This window comes from Urtica dioica, chromosome 3 (assembly GCF_054948205.1).
Source record: "Urtica dioica subsp. dioica isolate 48M chromosome 3, U.dioica_male_clone48M_v1_H2, whole genome shotgun sequence".
Classification (NCBI taxonomy): domain Eukaryota; kingdom Viridiplantae; phylum Streptophyta; class Magnoliopsida; order Rosales; family Urticaceae; genus Urtica; species Urtica dioica.
This window is the reverse complement of record NC_142758.1, coordinates 34,292,218-34,303,944: the sequence shown is the minus strand read 5'-3', so window position 1 is coordinate 34,303,944 and position 11,727 is coordinate 34,292,218. Positions and strand designations below refer to the sequence as shown.

At 38.0% G+C, this 11,727-nt stretch overlaps 1 protein-coding gene across 1 annotated transcript; it reads right to left on the bottom strand.

Moving 5' to 3' along the window:
- Positions 1-7,745: 7,745 nt before the first annotated feature.
- LOC149402634 (protein STRICTOSIDINE SYNTHASE-LIKE 10-like) lies at positions 7,746-11,368 on the bottom strand. The gene is made up of 3 exons (XM_089610125.1): positions 10,968-11,368; positions 9,547-9,816; positions 7,746-8,338 (listed from the first exon to the last, which is right to left on the bottom strand). The coding sequence occupies exons 1-3, from the start codon at positions 11,270-11,272 to the stop codon at positions 7,819-7,821; spliced, it is 1,095 nt and encodes a 364-aa protein (XP_089466251.1). The 5' UTR covers positions 11,273-11,368; the 3' UTR covers positions 7,746-7,818.
- Between the last annotated feature and the right edge of the window lie 359 nt (positions 11,369-11,727).

Genomic DNA, 11,727 nt, shown 5'->3' with positions numbered 1-11,727 from the left:
CATTTGTGCTTGTCCACGGTAAGGACGAGGTTATGTTTCCAATCGACGTAATTTTCCCCTTCGAGTTTGTTTGAGGAAAGGATGGTTGAGAGAGGGTTGAGAGACATTATGCTGAATAGTTTAAACAAGTTTATGATTAGTCTTTTAGTTTAGGATTTAAGTTTGTTTAATTTTTTAGGATGAACAAGATAGGAAAAATCCAAAGGTGTTATGAACGAAATGACACTTTACTCATTCGAGGGAAGGCCGCACGAGTCTCCTTTCATAAGTAAATGACTCATCATTAATGCATAGCCAAGATGCCAATACATCATATTTGACTAGCCACCTTATAAAAAAGTTTGATCACTCACATCCTTTCGCAGGGCCTCGAGGGAGGATTACTAGGGATGAAGTCTAAGTGTGTAACCAGCCACTTAGTCCAAGAGATCGACTTTGAAAAAACAATCCACCGAGGGGAGGCCTAGTCTCATTGTCTAACTCTCGAACGTAGCTCTTCGAGCAATGATCAGAGCAAAGCGCCGTTGAGTACTCTCATTTAAGAGAGGGCCACGGGGGTGACTCTTAGTCTGGCGACAATTGCACTTTTCATTAGTGTTGGGGATCGTGGGTTGTAAACAGCAAGCATAACCCTTCCACTTAGTTTTTAGAGTAGGTGCATCATCTCTAATACATTTCAGAAACATGCTTTCCTAGTGCTTAGAGAGATAGAGTGAACTTCTAGAAAGGAATCCTAGATCTTCATGTTCAAGGGAGAGCAGTGTTAGTGCATAAAGGCACAAGGTACATACTCGGACATTTTTCTATTTTCTATTCGGGAAAGTGCATGAGGGAAGTGTGAACTTCAACTCACTTGAACACTTGAAAGTTTGAGATTACACATCTTTATATTTGGGCTCGTCTTTAAGGAGACCTCCCACTCAAATTTTCAAGAGAATATAGATTTTGAACATAAATGATATAGATATAGTTTTGAAAACATTTTGAAAAACATATATGATTTGGATGACAAAACATTTTTAAGTTTGAAAGTCAAAACGATTTTCAACAATCAAACTAGTTTGTAAAGAAATTCAATTCAAGTAATTTTTTCAAAAATCAAAACATTTTAATCTTTCACATTATGTTTATTATCTTATGAAAAATAATTTTGCTCAAGGAAATTTTCTCATTAGAGTTCTATAACTCATGGAGTGGGGTCCGAAATCCGGAATTAAAAAATTCTAAAAAACTCGACTTTCGGAGCAGCCGCGCACTACGGAGTAAAATCGCCATAACTGGCGGTTTCGACATCCTTTTGACCTAAAACCAACGACATTAGAAAGAGGACAAACAGACCTTTAATTTGATTTAAGAATCATTTAATTTCAAATTCTGAACAGAGAGTTATGCCACTTTTACCGTAGGTTTTTCTCTAGCTCGAAGAAAATTGGAAATAATTAAAGTACGGATTTGAATGCAAACAAATCGAGTGTAACAGAATGTTTTTGAGAGTTGTTAAAGCTTTAATATGTGTTTTATTAGCATGATAATAACATAGTATAAAATTAAATAACAACAAATATAAAACGAAACGAGTAAATAAACAAAATTAGCAACATAATATAACTAGTTATGAAATTACCCCAAATTTCTCAAACTTAATAAAACACGTTTTTCATTATGAGAAAATTAAAAACTTTTACAACTGATTGTAATATGTTTTAATAACATCCCAAGGTCATAGAAAATCAACATGATTTTTAATTTAAAGACACGAGCAATAAATTAAAAAAATCTCTGACCATAGCTCATAGTTTTAATCACATGTACATGCTTAACTTTGACCATAGCTCTGATACCATTTGTTGGAATAGATCTAGGATTAAGAAAAGTTTAATGCTTCTTCATGCGGCGAAATTTTAAAAATTTCTTTAAACAAGTACAAACGATTTTTGCTAACCTAGACAAAGTGCAAACTATCTAAGAGCATTTACTTGTTTACTAACCTTTACGTAGCTTGATCGTTGAGAAGCTTGTGGAGTTTGAATTGCTCGTCTCCCCACGCAGCTCACCATTCTTCTTTGGGAATTCGAGTAACCAAGAAAGTTTCTATCACATGAATCACTGCAGAGAAGAAGGATTTAGTGTGTGGGCACTTTTAAACATGACGACTCAAGAACAAGTCTTAGAGTCGAAGAGCTAAAATAAAACGCTAGGTCAAATGAGAACTTAGGTGCCAAAACAAAAACGAAAAGGGTTAGAGAGAGAGAGAGAGGGGAGGGGGGGGGGGGGGGGCAATCCTAGAGAGAGAAACTCCCAATCTCTAAAATTTTGGGATGAGAAACAATGAGAATGATGGCTCTATTTATAGGGGAGGGATTACCTTCTAAAGGTAGTTTCCCCTTTTCCTCATGTCACACGTCCAAGGTGCTTCTAGAAGGTCTTGGATATGTTTCCTCTTTTGCTTCTCCCTTAGTCTTGGTTGCCCATCTATATTCCTTGTAGAGGAAAGTTGTTTCCTCTTTTTCTTTTGGCAAGTATCTTCATACATCAATGCACAAAATAAACTCTCCTCAATTGCATGTTGGACGAGTAAGGCTTCTAGAAGGAGCTTCTAGATGTTTCTTCATTTGTTCACGACAACATAAGAAAAGCCCATTAAGAATTTTCAAGTAAAATTCCATGAAATGAAATTAATCATCAAGGCCCAATTTTCTCAATATGGCCGAGTGGTCTAAGTCAATTGTCATCATATGACAATGTCAAAAAACTTATTTATTGACATTCATTTCATCACATGTCCAAAAACACAAAACTTGTCTAGTTTTTGTTTTGACTTAGCTTCTAGTTTAACTAATCCTAGTCGAAATGACTTGTGACAGTGACCTCATGGATCCAAATGAACAAAGCTTGAGCTAACGCACTTGGACTCAAAAGTTCACAAACTTTTTCCAAGTTTAGCTTAATGTCAACTGACTCCACTAAAGAGTTGACACTAAGAATCTCTCGGTTCAAATAAATTTATTTTCTACTCAATAATTCAACTTAATTGTGATGAGTGGATCCATTGAATATTATCTATGTTTACCATTCATGAATATCATCAGCTAGATGGGATTTACAAAATTACCATTTTACCCTTCTAGCTGTTATTTCCTCAACTCCTTTGTCGCTTGTAAATAAGTTAGAAATAATGTTTTGACGAGGAGCTAGCAAGTCACATTGATTCATCCAAAGAGTCATGACTCAATTTGGACACTGGCCAGTTCATTTATTCACATTCCAAGGAACAAAGCATGAGGTCATATACATTGCATTTCAACAATCTTGTACATGAATTCCATATCTATGAGATCTTCACAAAGTTACTCATGAAATCTTCATAACTTAGTACTTCACCAATAGGTCATGTTCAGAATCACATAGTGAGTCCGAACTCTGACTTTCTCAAATGAGAATACGTAAGCTATGAAATGTCAAGTCTCATTTCAGGATTGAGGTAAGCATGATGCAATTCATACGTAGTGACCTCGAGACATAAGAGGTAAATGGTTTTTTCTTATTTTGTCTCCAGAAGTGCACTGGTCAATTCAATACCTTCAGAAGATACCTAGAAGAACTATAGAGTCTACAACTCTGTATCTCCTAGAACCAGACATCATAGATTCTCCTAACAATCGTACTGAGATCAATAGTCCTTTGATCCTTAGATTGCGAATATATTGTTTTAAGCAAACCATGAAGAGTTTGTTCATGCAAATCTACATTTGTCTCTTCATATGTTGTTAGGTTTTTTTAAGGACTAAAAACTATAGATTATCATAAAGCTTCAAACAGACAAGGAAGAATGAATGAACGTTTCAACTTTTATTAATAATTCAGGAGTTACAATCAAGAATCTTCGTGGGACTTTATTACATCAAATGTACATAAGTAAAGACTACTACTCTTCTTGTGGGCACCATTGACAACAAACTTACATATATATATATATATATATATATATATATATATATATACATATATATATATATATTAAATAAATTACTAATTAAACTGTTTGCTTCGAGGAGGAGCGTAGCGACGATGAGGACGAGGCTGTGAGGGACCAAGGCTGTGGCTCGGGGCTCAGTGACGACAGGTTCGGAGGATGTGTATGTCTCGGATCCTCTATGGCTTTGGGATCTGGCCTTTGGTCCGGCTCGATCGACGACGGTCTTTGGCTCAAGCTCAGCGACGACACGTTTAGAGGCTGTGCCTTGGACCCTCTATGGCTCAGGGATATCTGGTCTTTGGCTCGATCCGATCGACATTGTGACGCGCACTAAGAGAGAGAAATAGATAGATAGATAGATAGAGAGAGAGAGAGAGAGAGAGAGATTAGCCGACGAGAGGCTGTGGTGGTGGTGGTCGGATAGGCGAGAGGCTGGTGGTGGTCGTCGAAGTGGTTCTGTGGCAGAGCAGAGAGAGCACGGTTGGAGTGATGACAACGGTTGTGATCGGAGCAAAAAATTAGGGTTTTTTTTAGTGAAGGAGGTGGAGACGGTGGTGGTGGTGGTGGTCGGAGAAAAGAGAAATGGAGAAAGAGAGATGCAGAGATAGTGAAATGGAGAGAGAGAGAGAGAGAGAGGCGCGAAAACTCTCCTGAATTGATTTTTGGGATGAAGAAGATGGCACAAGTCGCATCCGAAAGTATAAAAACAATGAAATTAAAAACAGATGCCATGTCATTAAATGAACAAAAAAAATGGGAAGAATTAAAGCCCGCTTTGAATTTCAACTTCTGTCGCATCCGAAAGTGAGTCACACGTATTAGATGCGATAATGTCGCATCCGAAACTCTAATTTTCACTTAAATCACCGAGATAATTTAGCCTTCTGGTGATACGTTTGGATGCGACTAGTCGCATCTGAAAGTCAATTTGATACGAGTATTAGATGCGACTGATCGCATCCAATAGTAATCCGCAACAAAAAGCTATATTTGTCCTAGTGCAACCTTAAAGATCCATTTAGAACATGTAAAATACGAAGGGAAAAAAATAAGAATCGATAGTATTTTTTTAACTTTATTTCTATCGAGAAATAGAGAGATTTGATTTTCACAACTTTTTAACGTACATGAGATTTTGATTTTTTCATTCATTTTCTTATTATTTTAATTTTTCTTCGAATTTTCATTTTTTCCCTAATTATTAAGTTAAGATCGCAACCGATTTCTTTTCTTTTTCACCGATGCAAGTCTCTCCCTCTAAATCTCTCTCTACTTCTTTGTTTTTTCAGCAAATTTCCATCCACCACCCCGCGCTCCTCCCGGCATGTACTACTCTCACACTCTTTCCCCTTTCGCCCGGCTGCCATGCCCCCTTCCTGCAGCCTCCACCAAAATCTCGCCGTCTTCACCAGCAAGTTCCATGTCCTCCCCCTTTAAATCCTTCGTTCCACTATCAGACTAACCACCGCTAGAGCCTTCACTACTACAAATTAGCATATTGGGTGCGGAAGGGTATTAGGTGCGACATGTCGCACCTAAAAGTCGCACCTAAGCCCATATTAGGTACGACATGTCGCACCGGATACTCATCCGGATGACTAAAAATTTCGCTAATGTTTAGTGCTATTCGGTGCGACATTGTCGCACCTAATATGAATTTGTCGCACCTAATACCTTTAGGTGCGACATGTGTCGCACCTAATACCTTTAGGTACGACAAATGTCGCACCCAATGGGTTTCAAATTTAAACTTTTCAGCCGAATCCCGCCGATTTTTTTTTATCATATTGGGTGCGACATTGTCGCACCTATCATATTAGGTGCGACAGTGTCGCACCCAATATGAATTAGGGTTTTTAAACCCAAACTTCCTTCTTTTTCACTCATTCTCGCTCACTTTCTCTCTCACTCGATCTTTCTCTCTCTCTGCTCCTCGCCGCCGTACCTCCCGCCGCCGTCCCTCCCCGGTACGTCTCTCTCTGTCACCGTCTCTCTCTCACACACTCTCTCTCTCTCTCTCTCACCGTCTCACACTTTCTCTGTCAGTCAGCCTCCGCCGTCCATCCCGCTGCCCCCTCAGCTGCTCCGCCACACTGCCCCCTCCCGCGCACCGCTGCTCCGCCCCGCTGCCCCGTCCCGCGCACCGCGGCCTCGCCCCGCTGCCCCGTCCCGCCCCGCTGCACGTCGCCGTCTAGCCCCGCTGCCCCATCCTGCCCCGCTGCACGTCGCCGTCCTGCCCCGCTGCACGTCCCGCGTCCAGCCCCGCCAGCCCCCGTCCCGCCCCGCTGCACGTCGTCGTCCAGTCGCTGCCCCGCCGTCCAGTTTTGTAATTTTTTTAATTAAAAAAACGTATTAGGTGCGACATTGTCGCACCCGAAAATGTCGCACCTAAAGGTGTGTATATTAGGTGCGACATGTCGCACCTAATGCCTTTAGCGACGGGAGATTAGGTGCGACTTTGTCGCACCTAATAAACTATTAGGTGCGACTATTGGGCTATTAGGTGCGACATCCGTCGCACCCGATGACGATTTTTGTCCTAGTGCTTTACCATGGGAAAATAACACATTTATACCCTGTGTTTTAGTGAAATGTCGAGTTTAACCCTCGGTTTTCAAAAATGTCGAGTTCATACCCTCTGTTTAACAAAAATGACGAAATTATACCCTCTGTTTAACTAAAATGACGAAATTATACCCTGAAATAGACAACAGTGTCACGAATATTCTTTTTATTGATTTTTCATTGACGTTGTCTATAATATTTATATATAAACACCAATTATCTTTATTCATGCGCGCCACATATGTAATTTATTTAAAAACTAAAAAATAAACAACAGTCTCTTAATCGTGAAGAACACAGAAAGAGGCAAAAGGGATAAACATCGATAGTTGATAGTCATCAAAGTCGCATATTCGAACAGAGAATCCAGGATTTAGAGTTACAATTCGAACACGGAATGAAGTCATTTCTTAGAAGGTATGAGTTTTATTATTTAATTTCAATTTAAGGCTATTTTTATTTCAAAATTGAGAATTTGGAAATTAGGGCACTGATTTAGATTTGATTTGGTTTTTCTTCTATAAGAGTTAATATCAATGAAAGGGCGATTTGTGACGCTGTTATTCATTTCAGGGTATAATTTCGTCATTTTAGTTAAACAGATGGTATAATTTCGTCATTTTAGTTAAACAGAAGGTATAATTTCGTTATTTTAGTTAAACAGAGGGTATGAACTCGACATTTTTGAAAACCAAGGGTTAAACTCGACATTTAATTAAAACATAGGGTATAAATGTGTTATTTTCTCTTAAGCATCGCATCTTTAGAAGCGGCGCAAAGTTAGTTTTAGCAGCCACTGGTATGCATTTAGCAAAACGCTCAAATTAGTCTGTGTTTTCGTGTCCACCGTAAACCAGCGACGGATGTACATGTTTTCAACTGTGGTGTGGTCGCCGAGACTCGACATACACGCGAGACCCACGGAGTGGGGAAACCCAAATGCAGAGAGAGAGAGAGAGAGAGAGAGAAATTAACTGAGACTTAAGTTTTTAGAATGAAATTTCCTATGATCTTGTTACTGCACTTATTCTCTTTAATGGCTCTTGAAATTATAGATGCTCTCTTTAATTCGCCTTCAGCTATACTATTCTTGCCTTCGGAAGAACCCCAAATGATCATCTCACCAGCCCAAAAGCAAGCTCAATTTATCTCAAAACTCATCTTACAGCCCTGGTTTTACTTTTTAATTCTTAATCAAACTCCCTTTCGCAAATTTTTTGAATTTTTTTAAATAACATTCATTACAAAAAAAATAAAAATATATATTACATGGATGCCTAGTGAGTCCGACGGATTACACCGACATAGTTCTTGACAGCGGAGCCGAGCCACAAGGCACCGCCGTGCTCGACGACCTCGCTGACGCTCTCGAGCGCGGCGGCTCCGGCGCCGTCCACGGCCTCCACCACGTTCCCGTCCCTGTCGAACTTGAGGGCCACCGGGTCCCTGATCCAGGCGGGCCCACCGGGGCTCTTTCGGATCAGGCTTCCGAGCAAGGCCCGGCCCGAGTTCAGGGCGACCCAGAACCCCCCGTCCGCGGATCGCTTGATGTTGTCCGGTGCCCTCGGCAGCTGAGCGAACAGCTCCGGCGACCCGGCCTTGGGACCGACCAGCCACACTCTGTAGATCTTGAACGTCGCCGACTCCGCCACCAGGAGAAACGACTTGTCGTTGCTTACTGCCACTCCGTCCGCGAACCCTAGCCCTCTCAGGAGGACTGTCGTTTTCTTGCTTCGTGGGTCGTATTGGATTAGCCTTCCCGTTCTGTCTCCGCTCAAGATTGATAAAATCCAATTCCTGCGTGTGTGTGTGCGCGTGCGTGTGAGAGAAGAGTATTATTAGGACGTCGAAGACTATCACGTCTCCAGAATATTTGTTTAATAAAATGTAGGAAAATTATTACGGGAATTTAAAATGTATTATTGCTCGATGTTAAAAAAAAAAAAAGCTACACACACATTACTGTTTTTTACACTTATACGTAGTGGGACTTTCTATCAGGTGAGTACACGACATTGAATACATTGTATAAAGTTAATGATGAGCATAATTTTAAAACTATATATATATATATTGTAGAAGTTTTCAAATCTATGAATGAAGGAAAGGGATTTATCACTAGGCAGTGAATTTACATGCATGCAATGAAAGGTAGTGGGGACTATGTCCAATATATGTCATGACAAAATCGTTACATTTTATCTGATGCATAATTGGGAGTTGTGACCCAACAATATATTCACTGATTCATGTTAAATCCTAAAAAACGATATGTCACACAACTGTCCTAGCTTGACGTACATTTCGCTGGAGATCGTGACCTACCTGTATTAAATGGTGGTATATTAAAGAAAATAAATAGTCGCTATTAAAACATATATATTTCTTAATACGCATAAAGTCTATGAGGGTTGGGTAGTCGGTAATTAAATTGAATGACGTTCTGCAAATTGGCGTTTGGTAATAATGAACGAAACCCCACACGTCAATTATGATTCTTGTAATAATAATTATTGTTATAATTCCTGTGTTTTCTAGACACCGCGAAATGTCAATACATATCACCTTAATTTATCTATTACAAAAAGGGACAGAAAGAAATCGTTAGTTTAGATTTGAATTTTTTTTTTGTCCCCAACGATTTTCAATCTGTGATTTTATACGGAAGTCTTCAATTAGCGAAACATTCCAGTGTCATAATAACTACGTATAGAGTTTCTCTCAAAAAAAAGAACTTCTATGTAGAGCAAAATATAAAATAGATATTTAACTTTTGAGATTTCAACTAACGTTAAACTTCTTAACTTATAAGAGTATTTTAAAGGCAAAAGACAAAATATACTAAACAATTCAAATATACATTTTTAAAAGTAATTTTTTTTTTGTGACAAAATATGCATTTTTTTACTAAAAAAAAAAAAGAAAAAAAAAGACACGCATTTTTGTCATGTCCAATTCTCAGTTACTAGCGAATCAAAAGGAGAAAGAAGAAAGCAGAAATTTACCTTCTTTGGTATTCAGTGCTGCTATCGGTAAAATAGACGACGCCAGTGTCGTCGTCGATGTCCAAAGCGTTTGTGAAACCGAAGGCACTTCCGTCTGCTGACGTGGCAACTTGTAGGGCCACACCTCCTTCTGGGCCCACAGAGAGGAGCCCAAAATAAGCATCAGCGATGTACAAGTTGCAAGAAGTGGGGTCGAACTTTAGGCCCAATGGTCTCCCACAGGCTGGTTCAGCTTCCGGATTTGTGGATCCATCGCACATCTCTCTAGGCCTATCAAGGAAAGAAAGGCCAATGCATCCTCATCACGCTAGTTACATATATATATATTATATATATATATGTGGTAAAATCAAAGATAGAAGACCATATATTTGTCATCTATCCAGAGCTAATCAAGTAATAAAATCATATATATATATATATATATATATATATATATATATTATTTATTGGGCTTGTACCGAGTTGCATGTGCCCTGTTATATACTTTAACTCGTTGAAATAGTTCATATATAATAATAATAAAAAACCTCATTGAAATAGCGAACTACTCTAGTCATAAGTATTAAAGGCCATGTACTTTTTCACAAATATTTGAATCCAACAAAGAATAATAGTATCCAAGGAATTAAACCTAACAGAAACTTCGCAAAGCAGTGAAAATGGAAACATAACATAACATTTAATATCATTTAAAAGTGTAAGGTCAAAGGAAGAGTTTTCCGAATTTTGTCCGAGTTACATATAGCAATTAGCAGCTGGCGTCCTCCTTTTTACACTTAAAAACATTATTTCAAGAAAAACATGCAATGTCTTAATTCATTTATGAAGATTCGTTAGTTGGTATAAAAACTCATTAATTCAATATCTATAAGGCAATAAGCTTCTTTTTTTTTTTTGACAAAATTAAAAATAATGTTCTACCATATCAATTAATTACCACTCCTAAAATTTGTCCTAACTAATCACAATCTCTCAACCTGCAAAACCCTTCGCTCGATATCTTGATCATCAACTTAATTTTTACTCTACTTCAACCGATATAGATTAATATTACCGATGCAAAAATTTCAGCACTGTTAAATCCTACTATTAAAAAGAAGCTAATAAAGCAAATTAGTCCATTCCTTTTTCTTTTTCTTTTCAAAATAAATCCTAGCTATTTAGTTTATGAAACACGTGGTACCTAGGATAGTCTAGTGGTAATTCCACACCACCTCTTGTGTGGAGGTCGTGGGTTCAATCCACACTGCAGCAAAGCTGCCCTAAAAAAAAAAAAAAAAAAAAAAAGTTTCTGAAACACACACACACACACACAATTAAGTAATTAAAATCAAACACAACGTTTACATGCACTTATACACACACACAAATATATATATATATATATATATATATATATATATAATGATAATAATTACCTATTTGCAGTAGTGATGGCAAACTCTTTCCAGCCAGATTTAGAGCCTTCCCATTTGAGGACTCTTCCATCAGAAACACTAGCATACGGCCCTTTTCCATGGCAGTCAAAGGCAAAGCTCTCTGGACCGTTGACCTTTGGAAGCTCAATCTGACCATAGTTCTCAGGGTACACAAGAGACTTATAGGCTTCAACTTGTAATATAGATGGACTTGGGCAGAAAATAGTGGAAGGGCTTATGAGGAAGATGAGAAACACAGGGACAACTAATGGGTGGATATCAAATAACAGTAATGTAGTTCTCATAGTGCTTTAAACTTAATATGATATGAACTTGAGGGTTTCTCAATATATAACTATTTAAATATTAGGGTTTCACTGCAGGATATGTAAATCCATGTGAAGTACTTATAAAACATTTTTCATACTCATCAATTGATGGTGTCCCTCTCCCAACTACTTCTCTGCCCGTAACTACTTGCAGAAATATTACATATTAGCTTTTACATTGGTGGAAAATATTTATTATTGATATTTTAATGTATGTGAGTCCCTGTATTTTTTTTTAATTAAATCCCTGTAGATTAAATGTATAAAATCTAGGAACTTAAACGATAAATTTACAAAGTGTATATATATATATATATATATATATATTTTACATTGGTGGAAAATATTTATTATTGATATTTTAATGTATGTGAGTCCCTGTATTTTTTTTTTAATTAAATCCCTGTAGATTAAATGTATAAAATCTAGGA

What these genes read in the sequence shown, in the direction of transcription:
- LOC149402634 (XM_089610125.1), bottom strand. Translation starts at nt 11,272, where the DNA reads ATGAGAACTACATTACTGTTATTTGATATCCACCCATTAGTTGTCCCT. An exon ending in GCCATCACTACTGCAAATAG is followed by an intron (nt 9,817 to 10,967) that starts GTAATTATTATC and finishes TTTCCTTGATAG; the next exon opens with GCCTAGAGAGATGTGCGATG. An exon ending in AGCACTGAATACCAAAGAAG is followed by an intron (nt 8,339 to 9,546) that starts GTAAATTTCTGC and finishes ACACACACGCAG; the next exon opens with GAATTGGATTTTATCAATCT.